This window comes from Emys orbicularis, chromosome 6 (genome assembly GCF_028017835.1).
Source record: "Emys orbicularis isolate rEmyOrb1 chromosome 6, rEmyOrb1.hap1, whole genome shotgun sequence".
Classification (NCBI taxonomy): domain Eukaryota; kingdom Metazoa; phylum Chordata; order Testudines; family Emydidae; genus Emys; species Emys orbicularis.
In genome coordinates this window covers 23,754,416-23,777,288 of record NC_088688.1, presented here as the reverse complement: position 1 = coordinate 23,777,288, position 22,873 = coordinate 23,754,416, and the positions used below count along the sequence as shown (strand labels likewise).

The 22,873-nt window shown below is 39.4% G+C and overlaps 1 protein-coding gene across 1 annotated transcript in view; it reads left to right on the top strand.

The window, feature by feature from the left end:
* Window positions 1-22,873, top strand: part of ADAMTS12 (ADAM metallopeptidase with thrombospondin type 1 motif 12) — a 265,348-nt gene that overhangs the window by 202,593 nt on the left and 39,882 nt on the right. The window contains exons 15-17 of the mRNA XM_065406566.1: window positions 5,364-5,608; window positions 6,937-7,078; window positions 22,536-22,662. Of these exons, the coding sequence (XP_065262638.1) occupies window positions 5,364-5,608; window positions 6,937-7,078; window positions 22,536-22,662 (514 nt within the window). The remainder of the gene's footprint in view (window positions 1-5,363; window positions 5,609-6,936; window positions 7,079-22,535; window positions 22,663-22,873) is intronic.

Here is a 22,873-nt window from a genome sequence, read left to right as displayed (position 1 = left end):
TGTTAAAATGGCAAGTTAGTGTAGTATTTGCATTCAGAGATCATGTGTTCAGTGAGTTGCTGCACAAACAAACAGAGATCCATTATTTGTCTTTTTAATATGTGGTACAAGGCAGCTCACACACCTCTTCATCATTTCTTTTATTGATCTATTGAGGAAAACAAGTCTCTAAATAATTAAGGGGAGGGGAGAGAAAGTTGCCCAGAACATAATACTGACCAGCCATATTGAAATAGCTTTTGGGTGAAATTCACTAAAGTCAATGGGAGCTTTGCCATTGGCTTTCATGGGGCCAGGATTTGACCTTTTGTATATTTCTTTTAAGCGCGATCAGGTTTTAAAAATGTAATTAGTTGTACAGGTGGAAAATAATGTTCTCATAGATAATATCATTTCCTTTTCTATAATATATTTTCCTGTGTTCAAGTTTGTTGAAGAAACAGGTTTTGTTCTAGAAAATGCACCATAAAACTGGATGTACTGGTAAAATATCATCTGCTACTGGTGATCAAGATGTCAAAACATCCAGTCCCTTCCACCTGTTTTTTTTCCTGCTTAAAAATTGCAGAATTTCTTAAACCGGGTGATCTTGTCTGCATCATGTAAATGACATTTGGAATCTAACCTTATTATTCTTCCTGTATGACACACTAGAGTGGAGTCAAATTTCAGGTAACACCTTCTGGTTCTAACACAATTTGTCATATTTGGATTTGGATCAGTGTTCCATATTAAATGCTTTTCTTGCTTATCTTACTATATAACTTATGAATGTTACAGTGATATCTATTTCGGTGCAGAGAGAGCTGAAATCAGCAAAATGTGCTTAAGGGAAAAGAATTAAACCATTTTTTAAAAAATCATGAACTGTTTATCCATAATTTCTAGGGATATCAATTAATCACAGTTAACTCAAGCGATTAAAGCAAAACAAATTAACTAGATTTTAAAAAATAGTCACAATTAAGCAGTTTTAATCACACTGTTAAACAATAATACAATACCAATTGAAATTCATTATAAATATTTTTGGATTTTGTTGACATTTTCAAATATATTGATTTCACTTTATATTATAATTTTTATTACAAATATGTGCACTGTAAAAAGATAAACAAAATAAATAGTATTTTTCAGTTCACCTCCTACAAGTACTGTAATACAATCTCTTTATCATGAAAGTGCAACTTACAAATGTAGAATTATTATTTTTATTTTACATAACTGCCCTCAAAAACAAAATAAGGTAAAACTTTAGAGCCTACAATTCTACTCAGTCCTACCTATTGTTCAGCCAATCACTAAGACAAACAAATTTGTTTACATTTACGGGAGATAATGCTGCTCATTTCTTATTTACAGTGTCACCTGAAAGTGAGAACAGGTGTTTGCATGGCACTGATGTAGCCAGCATTGCAAGGTATTTACATGCCAGATATGCTAAATATTCGTATGCCCCTTTATGCTTCGGCCACCATTCCAGAGGACATGCTTCCATGCTGAATTAAAATTGATATTCTATTTTTGTTTAACCATGCAATTAAAACTCTGATTAATCTCGACTATTTTTTAATCCCATGATTAATTGTGATTATTTTTTTAATCATTTGATAGCCCTAATAATTTCATTCTCCCCCTTTGCTAACCGGCAAAACAAACATGTGGGTCCTGTGTAGCAGCCACAGACGCTGAACAGGACGGAATTTACCTCTGCAGCTGTTCTGCACCCACTCACATAGTGCCCCAATACCTGGCCCTTCTGCGGGTAAACTAAATTTAGTGCAGAGAGGCTAAGAGCCACAATCTGTCATCCTTCTCACACGGAGTACTACCTTCTTCCGTTAGTAGTCCCACTGATTTCACAGGGTAAGCTACTACTTAACATGTGTGGCAGAATCTGGCTCTAAATAACTTGTGCAAGGTCACACAGGTACATATGGCAGGTCAGGAATAGAAACAAGATTTTTATTTCTCCCAGTCCCATGCCTTAACCATAAGACCGCTTTCTCAGTATAAATGCATTTGAAATTGAGATGTATCTCATAAGCAAAGCAAGAGAAAGGTATAAGATAACAGGAAATTTCTTTCCATTTCTACCCAATGATGTTGGCTAATATTTTCTAGCCAAAATAAAAGAAGCTCTAAGTTGGGTTCCACCATAATACCCTTTAATATCCAGTAAAGCTACCCCACCATTGTCTTTAGATTGCATTAAAAAAAACTTTGTGCAGATACTTTATGTGCAGAAACTGAGTGACACTGCTGCAGAAAGAATGAAAGAAAGGTAGTGAGTTTGTTGTCTAATTTTCTAAGATTGTGTAAGGCTAGCGTTGATACTGCACTCTCATTAAAAAGAAAAAGGGAAATAATTACTTGAATTTCCAGTGCTCTCCACGTCTTTGTTTGCCTAAAGATTATGTCTGCTTTTAGAGTTCTATAGTAAGTATAGTTCTTTTATAGTAAGAAATTATATAGGACTGATAATTAAACAGCACATGTAAAGTCTAAAGACCTTTAGCTTGTCAGTTCAGCATATTTAACAAAACTGGGTCAAAAGCAAGGTGTACATGCTGCCATTTGTTCCAAAAGTAAGTTTGAAGATGTTGTTCTGCTTTTAATGGAACAGAGTGATAGAAAAGGAAAGTTAATATAATTTTGATCTAAATGTGTCATTCAAAGACAAGTCCAGCTGGGCTTCTGAGATAATTCTTTCCTTTATGCTGCTGAAGCAGTACGTTTTCCACGTCTTCAAATCTACCAAGAGACCAGATGAGCACCTGTTGAATCATGCAGTGAAGAGCTTCATATTCGTTTTAAATAATCAGTTGAGTCTTTCATATGGACTGTAGTGCAAGGAAATCAATTTCGCCTGAAAAATGCTTTCGATTTTCTCACATCCCAAAAAGCTTCTCATGATTGAAATGCCATCTTTAACTGAATGCCTACTGCTAACACTTATTTTATTAATTACCTTTTTATATGCAGTGTATTACTGCATGTACTTTTTTCTACCCATGCAAGCGGTACATTAGCAGATACAATAGTGTATTATTAAGTGATGGACCCAAATCTTGACCACAGAACACCGTCGAAATGTAGGAAGAACACATTTCTAAAAATTGAGCAGGATTTTGCAAATGGTAGCTTCTTTATACTGGTCCAAACTTGAAAGAGCAGGTGGCAACAGACAAATGGGAGGGTGGGTAGGATAACAGTGAGCTGACTGACTCTGGTATAAGGAGTAGATGTCAATGGGCCTACTTCTATTCTCATTTATGGTGGTGGAACTATTTACTTCAGTGGTGTTACTCCTGAATTACACCAATATGAAAATATGCAGTGTTATTGTATCCATGTCTGTCCCAGGATATCAGAGAGACAAAGGGAGTGAGGTAATATCTTTTATTGGACCAACTTCCGTTGGTGAGGGAGACAAGCTTTTGAGCTTACAAGAAGCTCTTCTTACACAGAGAAGGGTTCTGTGTAGCTCGAAAGCTTGTCTCCCTCACCAACAGAAGTTGGCCCAATAAAAGATATTACCTCACCCACCTTGTCTCTCTAGTATGGAAGGGCTTTCAAGACTTTAGACTCCAATGGGAGTTTGGGCTCCACAAGGGCTGCAGGATTAGTTCTTGACGTACATGTAGTTATAGCATAAATTTCTTCATACCCTAATTATGACATTTCCATTCCCTTCAGTGGTTGAGTATGTTCATTTAGTTTTTTAAAAAGAGTACATTTTTTTGGGGGGGGAGGGGGGAAGGTTAATAGCCTCAGTGAGTTGCTCAGTTCACAGAGGTTTTATAATGCCATCAATATTAATACTCCAATGTGTGGGCTAGATGGCTATGACATTTTGACTGTGATGTTGAGTCTCAAATCTCCAGATCCTGGTCAGACTGAGCTGTGTGCCCTAAGCTGTGTAACCTGGATGGCTACGTGAAAATAGCTCATGGCATCCTAAAGGGGAACAACTGAATAACCTGCAGCTGATTAGCTTTGCTTTCAAAAGCAGCACAATATTCACTAGGAATTAGTGGCCGGCATCTGGGAAATCAGAAGATAATTCAGCTGATCAAAAGAAAATAAACGTAATACAAAGACCAGAATGCAAAAATATATTATCAAACTGTCCCAGTACACTTTAAAACCAAGTTTTTGAGCTACAGTAGAAGGGCCATGCCAAAATAATTGTATCTGTTGAGTTGTTGCTTAACCGATTTTTGTTAAATTTGTATTTTTAACACTAATTTTAACAAACATTATTCTAAAGAAGCTTGAATCCAAACTTACTGTGTAACAGTAACACTTCCATACTTCACAGTGGTAGTGTGAGGATAAATATATTAGAGACTGAGGTGCTCCAATACCATGGTAATGGGTGTCAGATAAGCATCCAAGATAGATATTAAAGATTGCTCAGTATGGTTTAGAGCCAAAACCTGCTTACCTAACTCACATGAGTAGACCTATCGAGGCCATTAAGACTATTTGTGTGAGTAAGGCAAGCAAAATTTAATTCTAAATCCTGGTCTACACTAGGAAGTTTTACCAGCAAAACTTGCCTTATTTCAGCACATGACCACACTCAATTTTGAGTCCTGTCGGTAAAATCTGGACTTTCTGTTGGTGGCTGAAAACACACCCCTCTATTTGGCCTCCATCACTGCAGTATCTGAGTGTCTCAGTCTTTCATCGATTTACCCTCACAACACCCCTGTGAGGCAGGAACTTGTTGTTGCCCCCGTTTGACAGATTGAGAACAAAGGGACAGAGAGGCTAAATGACTTTCACAAGGTCACACAAGAAGTTTGTGGTAAAACAGGGACTTGAATCCAGATTTTAAAAGTCCCCAGCTAGTGCCCAAAGCACTGTATCCCTCCTCTCATACATTGGTGACAGCTGATAACATTTCCTGTAAGTTTAAAATATCCTTCCCCATAGGAGGCATCATGACTTAATGCAACTGCCACAGATTTTCTTCGCTGAAATATACAGTGACCCTTTTCACATGTCACAGTATTTATGGTAGCTGTTGCCACCTAGTCCATCCTCAATGGAGTTCCTCTAGATTACTCTGGTGTACCTCAGAGAAGAATGAATCTCGATATGTCTTCTAATAGCCTAAATAATAATCGTATTCCTGTCCTCTAATTGATTCTTGTAACCCAGGAAAACTTTTCATTGAAAGGCACTGTTAACTAGATTTAAAAGGAGACACTGAAGCTTAAACAGTATGATAGTATGCTCACCTTACATATTTACAAGTGTGGCTGAGGTTTGTATTTTAAAAAGGTAAGTAATGTGTAATCACTTTCTGTTATAACAATAATCATTTAAATGGACCTGTCTTGTCTCCGTAGGCTATGTTGACATTGGACTGATTCCAAAAGGAGCAAGGGACATAAGAGTAGTAGAAGTGGCAGAAGCAGGAAATTTCCTTGCAGTGCGGAGTGAAGACCCAAACAAGTATTACCTAAATGGGGGATTTATTATCCAGTGGAATGGAGCATACAAAGTGGCAGGAACAACATTTCAATATGAGAGAAAAGGAGATCTCGAAAATCTGACAGCATCTGGACCCACCAATGAGTCAGTGTGGATACAGGTACAGTAAAGGATCAGCAGCAGAAGCTGATAACTCTGGCTGGAAGCGGAATGATCTGGAGCTTTGAAAACAAGGCAGGAAAAAATAACTCATCTTTTATAACTCACTCCATTGGTATTCCAAGAAAAATTCCTTCATTATCTTGGTTTGGCTTTGAATGTAGTCATACGACTGAAGGCCTTGATTCAATAGAATTACTTAAGCACATGCTTACCTTTAAGAAAATGAGTACTCCCATTTACTCTACTTAAAATTAGTTATGTGCTTGAGTACCTTGATGAACTAGGGCCAAAAACCCAGAGAGGGAAAGACCTATTTAATCATTCAATGCCCACTACATAAAAGTGCTCCCTACGATATATGTTCTGTTGATTTATCCAGTCTAGCTTTAAATATATCAAACTAATATTTACCTTGGGGAAGGTACTTGTAGTTTCCCTTTTGCTGTCTGTCTCTCTGAATCCTGCCTTTTTCCTGTTTACTTAGTATGCCCTAGATATGTATTAAACATAATACCATAGAAAAAGAAGGGAGGAAGGATTGGGACCTACTAGTGCACCACTCCCACACCTTGAATTTATGGGAAGGATGTATACAAGTGAGTTTAATGGATGATCCATGTTCAGTGTGCAGAGTAGGGAACTTAGAGCAGGGAAATAAGATTTCTGTCAGTGTTCAATGTTGCCTGGTTGGGTGGGAGTAAACCATTTTATGGAATTGTTTCAGTATTTTATCCCCTAAAGATTATCTCCTTCCCCGCCTCTGTTATCTGCCAAAAGTAAACGAACAATTTGTTTGACTTGCTGACTGCCTGTTTCTGCTAAGAATTTTCCTCTTTATTTAAGGAGACATTTAGAAAACAATGTTTTGATAAATATGCTGCTGTCTGCTGAGCTACTAGAAGGAACAGCTGTCATATGGTTGGGACACTATCATTTATAAAATTTGCATATAAATATAGGTGTTAATAAAATGTCCATTTTCAATTATCTCAATTTGGTTATTTTGCATAGCCTTGTCTTGTAGTTGATAGGATACCATATACTCTGACCCAAATTTTCACAAGTATGCTTGCAAAAATATTTGTTTGCTTTAGTGCACCCCACATTTAAATGCACCTACTCCCTCTCCATACCTGTGCACAAGTGAGGGTTTGATATATACATTTCTCAAGAGCAGGCATGCTTCAAGAGTCATATGTTCCCAGGTTGGGTGCCTGTAAATATCTGCAGACACTTTGGACTCTACTCTTGAAGATTTGGGCCAATGTGTTATAGTCACAGACAAGTACATAATTTAATCACATAATTTTTTTTTTTTTTTTTTAGCTACTCTTTCAGGAAAATAACCCCGGAATAAAGTATGAATACACTATACGTAAAGAAGGAAACCTTGAGAATGAAGTAGGGGACCTAGAATATTTTTGGCAATATGGAGGCTGGACGGATTGCAGTGTAACATGTGGAAGAGGTTAAGAAACACACTTTTTTTCTATTATCCTTTTCATTCACTGACATCTGATTTACTCTGTTTATTATAAATTAATAGATTATGAAGCCAGAAGGGACCACTGTGATTATCTAGTCCGACCTCTTGCACCACTAGGTTTGGCAGAATTTGACTTATTTTTTTTTAAAATAACCTTGACAGATAATATTGATGTGTGTAAGCATTCCCCCCCCCCCCCCCCCCCCATTTGTTAGAGTTAATTTTCAGAGTTGTGGGAAATTACTGATTTGGGGGGGAGTGTCACACAATAGGTATATAATGACGATATATTTGAGATTCAAAAAGTTAAAGATTTATAAGATGGCTGTTTTAGCAGAGCTGTAAGTATGTTTTATGCAGTGAATATTTTATATGCATTCAGATGAGACTGTAATAAGTTCACAAGTAGCATTTTCTTACTTTGCCTATCTATACATTTCAATTATCATCAATGGAAATATTTTTTCGTAGGTTTTTGTGTGCACGGTGAAATCAGTGTTTACCGATACAATTCTAATCTTTCCAAGCCTATGTATAACACAGGCCATAGAACTTCCCTGAATTAATTCCTGTTGAACTAGAACATATCTAAATCTAATGTTGATTTTAAAAATTGCCAGTGATGGAGAATCCACCATAACCCTTTGTTAAAATTGCTTAGGGGGGCAGCAAATGGGGTTTTATAACATCTAGCCTGAATTTCATCCTCTTCTACAAACCAAACTGAAAAAATGAGTTTAACAGTGAGGGTAATCAATGTTGCACCTTATTTCCAGTCTGAATTTCTCTAGCTTCAACTTCCAGCCATTCAGTCTTATTAGTCCTGTGTCTGCTAGACTGAAGAGCCCATTATCAAATTTTTGTTCCCATTGTAGGTACTTAGAAACTGTGATCCAGTCACCTCTTAACCTTCTTTATGTTAAGGACCTCAATCTGTTTAATTTGAGTCTGTCACTACAAGGTATGTTTTCTAATCCTTTAGTCATTCTCTTGGCTCTTCTCTGAACCCTCTCCAATGTACCAACAACTTTCTTGAATTGTGAGCACCAGAACTGGACACAGTATTCCAGCATCGGTTGCATCAGTGCCAAATTGATTGATTGGCAATCCCTCAATTCGAGGATGATCTCTACCATGGATTTACATATGGGTCCTGAGATAACTCAGGAGTCCAGTCCTGGAACTGCAAATCCACCTGCAGTAGGTACAGACATTTTGTGGCAGGCCAGCGGACTGCTGGGAGAAAGTTATTTCTTTTTCCTTCCTCCTCTCTCTATCTTCAGCTTCGAGGACAAGGTGCTTCTCCTCGAAGCGGACCACTGCCTGATGGAGGATATGGCACCTTTGGGGTGGGTTGGTGGCTTCTTTTCCCAGCTTGCGATGTCCACATCAGTTTTCTTAAGATACGCTTTGTGTGTCTTTGTAGCATTTCCTCTGACCACCATGTGCTTCTGTGCCAAACACAGAGGTAATATAATCTTCCTACTCCTGCCTATTCCCCCATTTATACATCCAAGGATCACATTAGCCTATTTGGCCACAGCATTGCACTAGGAGCTCATATTCAGCTGATTATGACCCACCCCCAGCGTCCTACACCTTGTAAATATGTCCCACATTCTTTGCTTCTAGATATATAGCTTTACACTTGGCCATATCGAATGCATTACACGCAGCTTACCAAGGGACCCAGATTGCTCCACATCATTGATGTGTCGTCTCCATTATATATCACTCCCCCAATCTTTGAGTCATCTGCAAACTTTATCAGTGATTTTATTTTTTCTTCCAAGTCATTGATAATAATGTTAAATAGCATAGGGCCAAGTACTGATCGCTGCAGGACTTCACTAGAAACACACTAGCTGAATGATGATTCCCTGTTTACAATTACAGTTTGAGATCTATCATTTAGCCAGTTTTTAATCCATGTAATGTGTGCCATCATGTTAATTTTGTATCATTCTAGTGTTTTAATCAAAGTATCATGCAGTACCAAATCAATTGCCTTACAGAAGTCTAAGTACATTATTCATTTCTATTATCTGTAACACACACACACACTCTGATTTAGACACACACACACACACACACACACACTCTGATTTAGACTTTATTCTACAGCACCTCACAAATGTGATCAAATCATAATCACTTGTACCTAAGCTACCATTAATTTTTAGGTCAGTGATCAGTTCCTCTTAATGTGTTAAGAGGAGGGTTAATATAGAATTTTCCTGTGTTGGAATGTAATTAAAGAAACCAATAATTATCACACTGCCCTCATAAAACCATAACAAGTAGAAATGGAAAATGCTGATGTCTCTTGGCCGCTGCAAGTTTGTTCCTTCCTAGATTATGTACTCTAGTTATAAATGACTCAAACAATCAGACTCCTATCACTTCCCTTGGACTGTTGTACTGTTAGGAAATTGTCATGTATAATATTTAGAAATTCCAAGGATGTTATCGTAACAGCATTCTAATTATCGAAGAGCCAAATTGAGGTGAGGTTGTTTAGTTTCTGTTATATAGGAGGTCAGGCTAGATAATGACAAAGGTCCATTGTCGCCTTAAAATCTATTAAAATTGCTTAGGGTGCAGCAAATGGGTTTTTATAACATCCAGCGTGAATTTCATCCTTTTCTACAAACCAAACTGAAAAATGCATTTTTACAGTGTTTTCCACTGGAGTAATTGTTAGCACTTGTAGTGATCCTGTATACCACCAATGGAGGCTATTAAAGGTATACAGGTTTTTTTTGTATTACCAGAACTGATTGGTTTTTTAATACATTTAAGTAATTTTTTTTACTTCAGTTTTGTACGGCACTAATAGGAATCAATGTTTCCCCAACATTTCTCAGTAATCAGCTAATGTTAAATCATTTTTTAGAACTTGTATCTGTTTAATTCTTTCTACATTATGGTGACTTAAAAAAATCAAAGTGTTATTGCAGTTCAGTATAGAATTATAAATCAGACAAAAAATTGTTTGTTGTAGAAAGTAGAATAAGAAACATAAGGTGATTCCAACAACAGGTGCAGAAATGTCTTTGATAATAAAAGTAAAGCTTAAGGAATATCATCTTAAACAGATTAATGAAGTGAAGGCAGTGATAAGTGAAAGTGAGCATAAAATAGTGAAGATCCCAGGGGCATTTCTGCAAAACAGAGGCTTCAGGTCTTTTCTTTGAAACACAAAATACATTTTTGGAGAAGAATGTTATGAATGGTAAAAAGTCAATTGATTTTTCAGTAGATTTGTAATTAGGTTGACCAGATAGCAAGTGTGAAAAATCGGGACGGGGGTGGGGGGTAATAGGTGCCTATGTAAGAAAAAGCTCCAAAAATCAGGACTGTCCCTATAAAATCAGGACATCTGGTCACCCTACTTGTAATGGTCTTTAAAGAAGTTTGTATTTGGATTTGTTGATTTCAATAAGATCTGTTAGATAGCAGAAAAGTCTGAGCAATGTGGTAGGAATCCCATTGCCTGAGTCATTTATAACTAGACTACATAAAGTAGTGGGGGAACAAACTTGCACCTGCAAGGGGATTGCTAAGAGGACATTGGCCTTTTCCATTTCTAATTTTTGTTTTTGTGAGTGTTGGCAGATAATTATTGGTTACTTTAGTTGCATTCCATGAGATTTTGGTATTAAAGGAACAAACAAAAAATCTTGTAACAAATTTAGAGTGAAGTCAAGTGTATTAAGCAAAGACAAACATTAGTACTAGTATCAGGGGGGAGCCATGTTAGTCTGTATCCACAAAAACAACGAGGAGTCCGGTGGCACCTTAAAGACTAACAGATTTATTTGGGCATAAGCTTTCATGGGTAAAAAACCCACTTCTGATTTTTTACCCACGAAAGCTTATGCCCAAATAAATCTGTTAGTCTTTAAGGTGCCACCAGACTCCTCGTTGTTTTTATTAGTACTAGTGTTTAAATCTTCCCTATGAAGAAAACAACTATGGTTATTTGTTTTCCATAGTTTGAAGAACTGGCTTGTTACAGCTTTCATTTTAGGTAATTAATGCCTGGGGTCAATGTGATTTTTTTTTCCACGCTAATTATGTGCTCTTACTTTTCTCGGAACACTGGTCTATTGTCAGTCAATAAATCACAGTATTCTTTTCCTATTAGCAAAAATAAACTAATTAAATTTGAGGGGTTATCTGAAATGATTAAATCCCTTGGACTGAATGTTATGCAGTATACTTGTATAACCCCCATCAATCACCATAGTATGTAAGTGCTGATAATGTTTGATGTTTAATTTAATGAATGGCATGACAATGAAATGAGATTAATGTTTTTTTGAACTGTTTGATTTGTTTTCTTTAAGATTAGCAGAACTATTTTCTTAAGGGGTCCCTGCAAAAAATTATAATCCTGGGAAACACCGTCTGGTTGAAAAGCTGCTTGGATAACACCTGTGATCTTTGGCTCTGTTTTTTGGACTACCAGCTGGATCACTTTAATAGATGGCCCCAGGTTACTTTTGTTTGTTGATTTCTAACAAATGGCATCCCCACTTATTATTGACCCTTTTTCAACTACTAGAGTTCACTTCTAGTTCTCTGCTAAGGTGGAAACTGAAATATAGGGTGGGTTCTGCCACTATATGGCTGCTCAGGGCAGTTAGGGGGTGAATCATAATAGGTCATGATATGTGGAGAAAGAAGCTTGAGCAGGTCCACTAATTTTGCCATATGCAAGTGGGCAGCCAAAGACAGTGGAGCATTAGCATAAAAGGGGAAGTAAACTGCTGCTTTTCTATGCCAGTTGTTCCCGCTACCGCACCCCTGTAGCAAGGAGAAAATGAGAATCACAGTTCCAACCCCCCTCTGCTCCTGTGATGGCACTACTCTGCTCTGCCCCCTTACTTAGGGCAGATTGTGATGTTGTTTTCTAGAATTAGATAGCAGCACCATTATTGGTGTATTTGGGAAATGCCAGCTGTCTCTCAGTGTAGAAAACTGGAAATTGTTACTCTAAACATGTATTACGTATAATGAGAAATAGGAATTATATTAATTGTTGACCTTCTAGACCAAAAAGTATTGACCTATTACATACTAAATTAATGTGACACACGTTTTCCCCTGTCAGTGGGTTCGAGAGGCCAGTATGAAATACTATTTCCAAACTCTGTTAAATACCACAATTCTCTGAGCGTCCATAAAACTAGTTTATTGGTTTAGACAATGATTATTTTTTAGCGCAGTGCAGGGCATTTTAGACTCCGAATTGAATGTCATTGACAATAACAGAGCTGTTGTGCTACATCTAAGCCATCTTGGTATTTTTGAAACAGGTGTTGCTAAGGTGAAGTGGGTTAAAGTTGCCTAGAAGATCATCGTATACTAATAAATGTATTATATAACAAGTGTTGTTGAAAATAAGTCCAAAATGGAGTCAAAGAAATGATGAGAGCTAAGCTGGTTTTGACTAAATTGTGGTGGTAAAATGACCTTCAAGGACTTTGTGGGCAGAGTTTCCTTTAATGAAGGACTAGTTATTCCATAAAATAAGAGGAAGTGCCAATTATTTATATAGGCACTATCCAATTATCTGATTGGCATATCCAATGGGATAAGCTTGCCACCACTTATGAATATTTTCTTTCCTGGGAGCAACTGGTAACTCGGGGCCTCATTCAAGGCCCATCTGAAGTTAGTGGGAAGACTCCAATTGACTTCAATGGGCGTTGGATCAGACCCATAATAATAATCCTTATCACAATCGATCAACATCAAGTTGCCTAAATCTATTCTGCCTCCTACAGCCTGGTTAGAGGGAAATCAGAGAAATCCAGCCAGATGTTTCCTGGAGCCAAGGAAGTGAAGCTGGGGTTCATAAATGGTTAACAAGTCATATGCTATGGTCTTCCAGCAACAAAACTACAAACTAGAAACAGAAGCTGCATTTCATGTATTGTTCTAGTTATTTTTCTTCTTTCCTTTGTATGGATTTATCTTGTTTATTCTCAAAAATAAACTGGATCAGATTAGACTGCAACAACAGAACCTGAGAGATAAGAGCTATCCCCTGAAACTGACTCCCCCCATATAAATAATAAATTAAATAAATAATATAAAAATTATGTAAATATATACTATATCTACTTATATAAAATATATAATTATATAAAAGTATATTACTATATAATTATATTATAAATATTATATAATTTATAGTTATTTTGATTATATTATCAATCATTTATGCTTATAGTATATAAATAAATATAAAATAAAAATAAATAATTGGCATTTCCTCTTATTTTATGGAATAAAAACTCTAGAAGGTTTTCTGAGAAACATGACTACAGCCTTTAGAAAGGATTGATTGTATTTGCAATTTTTTATCAACAATTATTTAAAGAATGATATGCAAGAAGAAGCATAGTAAAGGTTTGATGCATCCATATAGGTCAAATAATGTCTCTTACAGTCCCCGTGATCTGCCTGATTCTTATCCTGGGAATCCTTCAGTAAGGCTCTAACAGTTCCTTCAGTCTCCATTGTCTGCTGTTTCAATCCAAGTACCTCCTGCTCCAGCTTTGTTACTTTCTCGCTCACTGTCACATCCCTGCTTTTGCAGTGCCACTATCTGTGCGGCCTGAATCAAGCTGGTGGTGCGGAGGATATTTGATGCTGCCTTTAGGCTGGATTTATTTATTTATTTATTGCCTTTAACTTATCTATCTCTTTATATACTACCATCACTACCATCAGCTTACAGAGCTGCAGGACCTCCCCGGGGCCGGTAAAGCTTCCAGGCTTCCAAAAACCATTGCCATTCTCCTGTACAAATAGTCAAGCTGTTTTCCAAAATCATTTTCAACTGTGTTTTTTCCCCAGATTTTCCCTTTCCTTCTGTACAAATACAAAATAAGCCTTGAAAAATTGTTGGCGCCCGCCACACTCTTCTGAAAACATGAATGTGCTACGGGCCACAAAAAGGTTGGGGACCACTGTTCTGGACACTTACTGTGAGGATAGCACATAAACCCCTTAGATAATATATTATTTGACCTATATGGATGCATAAAACCTTTACTTTGCTTTTTCTTGAATATCATTCTTTAAATAATTGTTGATTAAAAAAAAAATTGCAAATACATTCAGTCCTTTCTAAAGGCCGCAATCATGTTTCTCAGAATTAGATTAAAGTGGCATTGAACATAATCTGTCTAATAGAGGACAGCGTCTTGGTTGAAAGATAGCATGAAGCAGAATGCAAAAGCTGAAATAACAAGCAAGTGGTAAATTTTCAAAGCTTATAAAGGGATTTAGCCACAAGATTCCTATTGGGGCTAATTAGTGTATACCCACTAAATCCCTTTTCAGCTTCAGCATTGCAAATTTAACTCCATATGTACTAGTTTAGCCCAGAGGTGAAGTTTAATCCAAAAGCTGTGGTATTAATTTTACAAACCAGTGGTCACTGTATTTTCTGTCTGGATTTAGATGCTGATTTTCAAAAAGTTAGGGACGTAAGGTTGCCTTCATAATTGTGTATATAATTTGTGCATACAATTACTATGATTTTTTGTGCATTCAAAGGGCAAGGTAAAACAACCGTGTGTGTGTGTGTGTGTGTGCGCGCGCACGCGTGCACTCATGCACACAATCAGTTTCATGTCTGTTGCAAATAGACACACAATCACACACATACTTTTACAGACACACACTGTGTATGTCTGACTTTTTCCAACGCTGACCCTTCTTATCTACATTTTTAGTTTTGATGACGCTTTCAACGGAAGTGTTAAGGCTCTGAGTGAACATCCGAAAAAGCTCAACCTAACCATGTTCTAACCGGCATTTTTGTTGGTAGATTTAGCAGAGGAATCAAGAATTGAATGGACATGGAAGGTGAACTGGACTCTCCCATCAAAAATAGTCCTTCCAGCTCTTGGTTGATCTGAGATAGGCAAAGAGCAGGGGAAATTGTTTGTGAAAAAAATCACTATTTGATCTGTCCACGTTGATACTGTTTGTTTGCTTTTTCATGAGCATTGGTGCAGACATGTTCTGTTTGCGCAAATGTTGGATATTCATGCCCCTATGAGTGTACTTGCATGCAAAAAAGCTCAATTGCACTGGAAGTGATAGCTCAGCCATTTCTGTATATAGTGGTTTTGTATATTTGAGAGTGAGAATGTCAGGCATGGAAGGATTGGGAGAATGAGAAAGTGAATGACTTTCAAGCAGCTGACGGCAGGTCTACACTTAGAATGCTGCAGATATGCCGCTGTAGAGCTTCAGTGAAGATACCACCTGTGCTGACGGGAGGGCTTCTTCGATGGCGTAGATAATCCACATCCCCAAGAAGCGGTAGCTATGTTGATGGGGGAATTCTCCCATCGACTTAGGCTGTCTACACAGGGGATTAGGTTGGTTTAACTGAGTCGCTCTTAAGTGTGGATTTTTCACACCCCGGAACAACGTTGTTATAGCGAACTAATTTCCTAGTGTAGACCTGTCCTAAGTGATCGCTCAGTGGGACCAGCAGTAAGACAACGGGTGTAGGAAGGAGGCTGCTTCACCAGCAGAAAGCTCTCTTTCCGGGAGACACTCCCGCACATGTTCTAGCTTCTGAACATAGAGCAAGGTCTCTGCAGTAGGGATCAAACCCCATGGACTGCTGTCACACACACACACACACAGCCCGGCAGCTACGTGGGTGTCCACCAGTGCCACATCAAATTGTTGCTGACATGGATCAGGGAGAAATAGCTGGGTGGAAGCGGGACCTCTATATAAAAATTGTTAGAGGCCTCAGTTGAAAGAAGCATTTAAGTATGTTTATTATGTGTGACTTCAGTGGGACTTGTGTTTTAAATTATGCACGTGCTTAAGTGTGGAATAGGTCATGGCCAGTGTGAGATATTGGATATTTCTGAACAATCCCAGAACTTTCCAGATTCTGCAAATAAAGTGAATCCACTTAAGGCCCCTATTAAGAATGGTATTTGTGTGATTACAGCTTGAAATAACTGACAAGACTCAAATAGATGAGCTTACTGATGTCAATGGTCAGGGCAGGGATAAGAGCGCACACACTGTAAACTAGGCTTCTGTAATGTTTGAAGAGGCTACCTTAGCACCAGACTTCTGCTTTAAAATGCATTACAGCAGCTGAAACTAAGCTAAATAATTCATCATAGGGAAATAATTCATGTCTGAGTTTGAAAAGGGGCAGAGAAGCATTTCTGATAACTTCCCTCATTTTACAACTGGCAGTGACATTTGCCAAACTCTCTGATTAGATTTCCAAAGCAAAAAACAAACATCATTATGGAAAAGTCGCATAGAACAGAATAGGGATGAAACCAAGAGGGTTCTAAAGAAACTTATCTAAAAAAATTGAATTTAATAGTGTTGCCATAGGCCTTATTTAACCATCCTATAGAATTGTATAAAAAGAATTACAGTTGTCTATTAAATACTATAAGATGACACAAATACCAATAGAAAGTTTATCATTTTCTGTTAAATTCTCTTGGCATTTTTCAACAATGATCAACCCTCCTCCAATCTACCGCTACCATTGCCACCATCAAAACCTACTTTCATTTCTTCCTTTGGATTTTCCCATTGCATCCTATCTTCTCTATGTCCATCTTTGTAAGCCATTTTGCGTAACTTCATGGATAAGTGAAATGGGAGGGCTCTGATATTCCAAGAAAAAAATAATTAGAATTTGTGTGAAATATTAGGAAACAAATATTTAAAGTTTGTTTATATGTGCAATGGTTATATTGGGGAAAGTGTGAAATATTGGGAAAAACTCATCAGTTTCCCAAAGCTTATGGGTTGTTTATTATGTGTTATTAATAGATTTCTATTTAAATTTATTTTCTTGAAACCTGCTAAAGAATCTGTGCAAAGTTGACACCTCTTTATCTAAAATACAACACGTCTCCCTGACCCCATAGTAGCATATTCTGTTTTGACCCCTTCAACAGACCTATATAGGGGAGGATAAAAATCAGAGTGGTACAGTATTATTGCCCTTTTGGCCCAAGGGGTTAGCAATCCTGTTTGTTTACACAAAATTGTGTTTTCCTGAATACAATAGAAACAAATTACAGTAGATAGTTTCCTTGCTCACAATTTCCAAGTCTGTCTCTCCTCTCAGTTATGATCCAAGGAACTTTGTCTCTCTGCTCCCTCTGAAGGCCATGCTCATCCTTGCATCTTTTGCTGACTGCTCACTTTTGCCTCTCTGGCTCTCTGCCTCTCACAGCCATACAATTTGTCAACCAATTCCCTAACCCAGATTTTGCAATCAGGAAACTCTTCAATGTACCTAGTTTAGCAGGCATTGCCATCCAGTGCTTTGCCTTCAGCAGCAGTTTCTGTTGTTTCCAGCTACTTCACTACATAAAGGGTCTTAATTGCTCTTTTCATTTAGCATATCTGTGGGCGAGGAATTATCTTTTATTGGACCAACTTTTGTTGGTGTGATAGACAGGCTTTTGAGCTACCCAGAGTTTTTCTACCGGTTTGGGAAACGCACTCAAAGTGAGACACTACTCTGAGTAGCACTCTTCCCAGACCTGAAGAAAAGCTCTGTGTAAAGCTTGAAAGCTGACATAGCGCTGTCCACACCGGTGCTTAGGTCAGTGTAACTTATATCGCTCAGAGGAGTGGCAAATTCACACCCTGAATGACTTAACTTATACCGACATAAGTAGTAGTGTAGCCGTAGTCTAAGGCTACGTCTACACTACGGGGGGGATCGATTTCAGATACGCAAATTCAGCTACAGGAATAGCATAGCTGAATTCGACGTATCTGATCCGACTTACCCCGCTGTGAGGATGGCGGCAAATCGACCGCCGCGGCTCCCCTGTCGATGGCGCTTACTCCTACCTGGGCTGGTGGAGTATGCGTGTCGATTCGGGGATCGATTATCGTGTCCCGACGAGACGCGATATATCGATCCCCGAGAGATCGATTTCTACCCGCCGATCCGGGCGGGTAGTGAAGACCAGCCCTAAGAGTGTCACAGCTAAATACAAGATCAAACAGATAGTTTAGCATAAGTTGTTAGTACATATTCTAAAGAACCATTCAAGGTGAAACGGCCAGTTTCTTGCCATAGGACAAAAAGGAGGTTAGAGGATTACCAATTGTTGGAATAAGCTATAAATCCACAAACAAGGGAACCTAGGCAGACCCATAGTATCTGGCCACAGCACTCTTACTGAAGGAATATCAGGACTCAGAGAAACCATCCTCAAACTGCTCACCATACAAAGGGCCATCTTCCTCCAGTGCACAACCGACTTCTTCCACAGACTCCATAACATTAACAACCTGCCTCAGAACACCATCCTTACCACCATGGATGTCGCTTCCCTATACGCCAACATGCCTCACAATGATGGCATAGCTGCCTGCCTCAAATATTTACCAGAAAATGGATGACCTCAGATATCCACCCCAAAGACATCACCCAACTCATCCATTTTATCCTCACCCATAACAATTTTACATTCAACAACAAACATCTTGCCCAAACCATGGGAATAGCCATGAGTATTAGGATGGCTCCCCAATATGCCAACCTCTTCATAGGCCAACTTGAAGAAGAATTTCTGGACAAATGCGAAACCAATGATATACCTGAGATACATTGATGATATTTTCATCCTCTGGACAGACGACTTAATCTTCCTCATAGATTTCCACCACAACTTGAACGACCAACATCTGTCCGTAAAACTCTGTCTGGAACACTCCCACACTAGCATCAACTTCATGGACACGGCCATCAGTTTCAACAATGAAACCTACAGACAACTATATACAAGAACTCCATGGATCACCACACCAACCTTCATAGATCCAGTAACCACCCCAAACACACCAAGAAATCTGTTATCTATAGCCAGGCACTCAGATATTGTAGAATATACACCGAGGAGATAATCCAGGATATACACCTTAACACGCTCAAAACTGCGTTCACCAAATAGGGACCCTCCACCAGAGAAGTAGATAACATCATGGAATGGGCCATCCAAATACCGTAAGAGAATCTGCTTTTAGAAATAAAACCCTCTGTGACCGCACATGCATAGTTGTCACCTACCACCCCACACTGGAACCCAGATGGGGTATCGTCAAACAGCTACAACTCATACTCAATGGGGACTCCATCCTGACAGAAATCTTTCCTGAATGCCCTCTTCTGGCCTTCAAGAAACCCCCCCAATCTCTCCAAGCTCATCATCAGAAGCAAGCTACCCACAAACCAGGACACACCAACTCAAAGTGGCACATGACCCTGCCACATCAACAGATGCAAAACCTGCAGACATATCTCCACTAATACCATGATCAACACCCCCCACTACTAATCTTTCAAGATCCATGGGTCCTATACATGCCTATCACAACATGTGGTGTACCTCATCCAGTGCACTAAAAGCCCCAATAACAACTATGTGGGTGAAACCAGACAATCATTATGCTCTTTCACACATGAAAATAATAAAAGACAAAAACATCATATCACTTGTGAGTGAACATAAAGCGATCACTCTATATCTGACCTATCAGTCCCCATCCTCAAAGGAAACCTGCTCAACACTTTCAAAAGACGAGCCTAGAAGCTTAAATTCATAACTTTGCTAGACACTAAAAATCATGGTCTTAATAAAGACACTAGAGTTATAGCTTATTACAACAATCTGTAGCCTACTAACTCCTTTTCGTCCTATAACTTTAGGGGTGTTAATGGGCTACTTTTAAAATGTATACTAACTGCTTATGCTAAACTATCTGTTTAATCTAGTATTCCGGTGTGACAACCTTAGGCCAGGTCTGCACTTGAAACTTACACTGATATAACTACATCACTCAGGGGTGTGAAAAATCCACAGCCCTGAGCAACGTAGTTATACCAACCTAATCCCTGGTGTAGACAGCGCTGTGTCTACAGGAGGGCTTCTCTCGTCAACATAGCTATTGCCTCTCATGGAGGTGGAGTAGCTACACTGATGGGAGAAGCCCTCCCAGAGGCATACATAGCAGCCGCTGCAGCATTTAAATGTAGATCTGCCCTCAATACCTTTCCTGAACCTGAAGAAGAGCTCTATGTAGCTTGAGAGCTTGTCTCTCTGACCAACAGAAGTTGGTCCAGTGAAAGATATTACCTCACTCACCTTGTCTCTCTAATCCCCATGTAGGCATTTACACCAGTGGGTCTATGCAGTTCATCCCCATGCCGCAAAACTTTCATTTCCTCTGGGGGGCAAGGTGGGTGAGGTAATTTCTTGTATTGGACCAACTTCTGTTGGTGAGAGAAACAAGCTTTCACAGAGTTCTTCAGGTCTGGGAAAAGTACGCAGTATCACAGCTAAATACAAGGTGGAACAGATTGTTTAGCATAAGTAGTTAACACGTATTCCAAGGGACCATTCAAGGTGAAGTGGCCCATTCACACCCTTCCAGTCATAAGGCATGTCTATACTACAAAGTTAAGATGACCTTACAGCGACCTAAGTAGGCGGACACACTACAGCAGGGGTCGGCAACCTTTCAGAAGTGGTGTGCCGAGTCTTCATTTATTCACTCTAGTTTAAGGTTTCGCGTGCCAGTAATACATTTTAATATTTTTAGAAGGTCTCTTTCTATAAGTCTATAATAATATAACTAAACTATTGATGTATGTAAAATAAATAAGGTTTTTAAAATTTTTAAGAAGCTTCATTTAAAATTAAATTAAAATGCAGAGCCCCCCAGACCAGTGGCCAGGACTCGGGCAGTGTGAGTGCCACTGCAAATCAGCTGGTGTGCCACGTTCGGCACGTGTGCCATAGGTTGCCTACCCCTGCACTACAGTATTCCTGCTGTAACTCACCCGCTATGTCGACCTAGTAAATCCACGTTGACGAGAGGCGTAAGGCTTAGGTCCATATAGGTCAGGTGACGCAGTGTCTGTATAGACACTGCATTATTTGCGTCGCTGTTGGCTGTCAGCATGGCCGACAATTTCACTGCTGATAGGATCTCTGTTTTGAAAGTGGGGGGAAGGGTGTTCCAGCTGTGAGCCCCAGCAGTGCTGACAGCTGGAGCCTCACTGCCCAGCGCTGAGAGCCTGGGCTGTGGGCTCCCCGCAGAGCTCCCAGCTGGAGCCTGGCTTCAGCCCAGGCTCTCAGCTCCCTGCTCTGCACGGAGCACCCAGCTGGAGCCTGGCTGCCACCCAAGTTCTCAGCTCCCACGGAGCAAGCTCCGTGCAGAGTGTGGAGCTGAGAGCCCGGGTGGCAGCCTGGTTCCAGCTTGGATCTCAGCACCAAGCTGAGAAACTTGGGCTTTCAGCCCCCTACACTACCCCTCTTAAGTGAGGCTAGGTCTACACTACCCGCCTGAATCGGCGGGTAGAAATCGACCTCTCGGGGATCGAATTATCGTGTCCCGTCGGGACGCGACAATCGATCCCCGAATCGACGCTCTTACTCCACCAGCGGAGGTGGGAGTAAGCGCCGTCGACGGGAAGCCGCGGAGGTCGATTTTGCCACCGTCCTTACAGCGGGGTAAGTCAGCTGCCATACGTCGAATTCAGCTACGCTATTCGCGTAGCTGAATTTGCGTATCTTAAATCGACCCCCCCCGTAGTGAGGACGTAGCCTGAGTGCAAGTGGTGAGGATATGCATCATCGACAGAAGGAGGGGATGGACATGAACCCCTGCAGTAATTACTGCAGTGGCTATGTTAGGTTGACTTAACTTTGTAGTGTAGACGTGCCCATAGGGGGTGAAAGGAAGCGGCGGGAAGCAGCTGAGGGGGAGTTGTTAGTGGGTTATAGCTTGTTGTAATAAGCCATAAATCCAGTATTTCTCTGATATACTGGGACCGACACCGCTACAATAACACTGCATTTCCTCTGTGGGTCAATGGAGAGAGAGCATCTTGTGTTTGTTCATCCTTTATTCCAGCACAGAGGAATGGAGTGCGAGTAACAAATGCAGAGCACACAATCTAAGCAATGACAGTGTTTATCTTCCCAGTGGGCATTTGAGCCCTTGTTATCTGTTTTAGCTGTATCTCTTTGGTATCTGTTTTAGCTGTATCTTTTTTAAAGGGACAGAAATATTTTTTCCAACCTTCTGAGATGTGGCCCATTGTATATTGGCTAAGATATTTCAAGTGCTGCGATATGCTTTTTATTTTTCTAAGAATAATAAATTAGGAGGGAATAGTCCTCTCCTTTTGAAACCAAAACTAGTACAGCACAAGTGTTGCTTTTCAAACAGCCTCTGCTCTCGTTTCCTTTTTGTTTTGAAAACCACAGACTCTGCCACATAGTGGGGTGGGCCTGGTAAACCAACATGATCAGTGTCCATTGGGAATGGAGCACAAAGGTGTAAGGATTTAATATGCATGGAGAAATTATTATTCTCACAGGTGTTCAGCGACAGACAGCCCAATGTGTGAAAAGGGGGGGAAGTGTGATCAAAAACTCCTTCTGTGACCCAGAAATGCAGCCAAATGGACGACAAAAGAAATGCAATGAAAAGGATTGTCCACCCAGGTAACAAACGCTGTGAATACTAGGATACTGTACAGGAGCACTATTCAGTGTGTTGTATTCTAATTCAAACATAGTATTCAGGGGAGGCAAAGAACACAGGAATCGCAATAACAATTCAGATCAATAGTCCATCAGTGGTCTCCAACAGTGGCCACTACCAGGTGTTTTAGGGAAGAGTGAAAGAAACCCTGTAAAGGACAATTTCAGAATT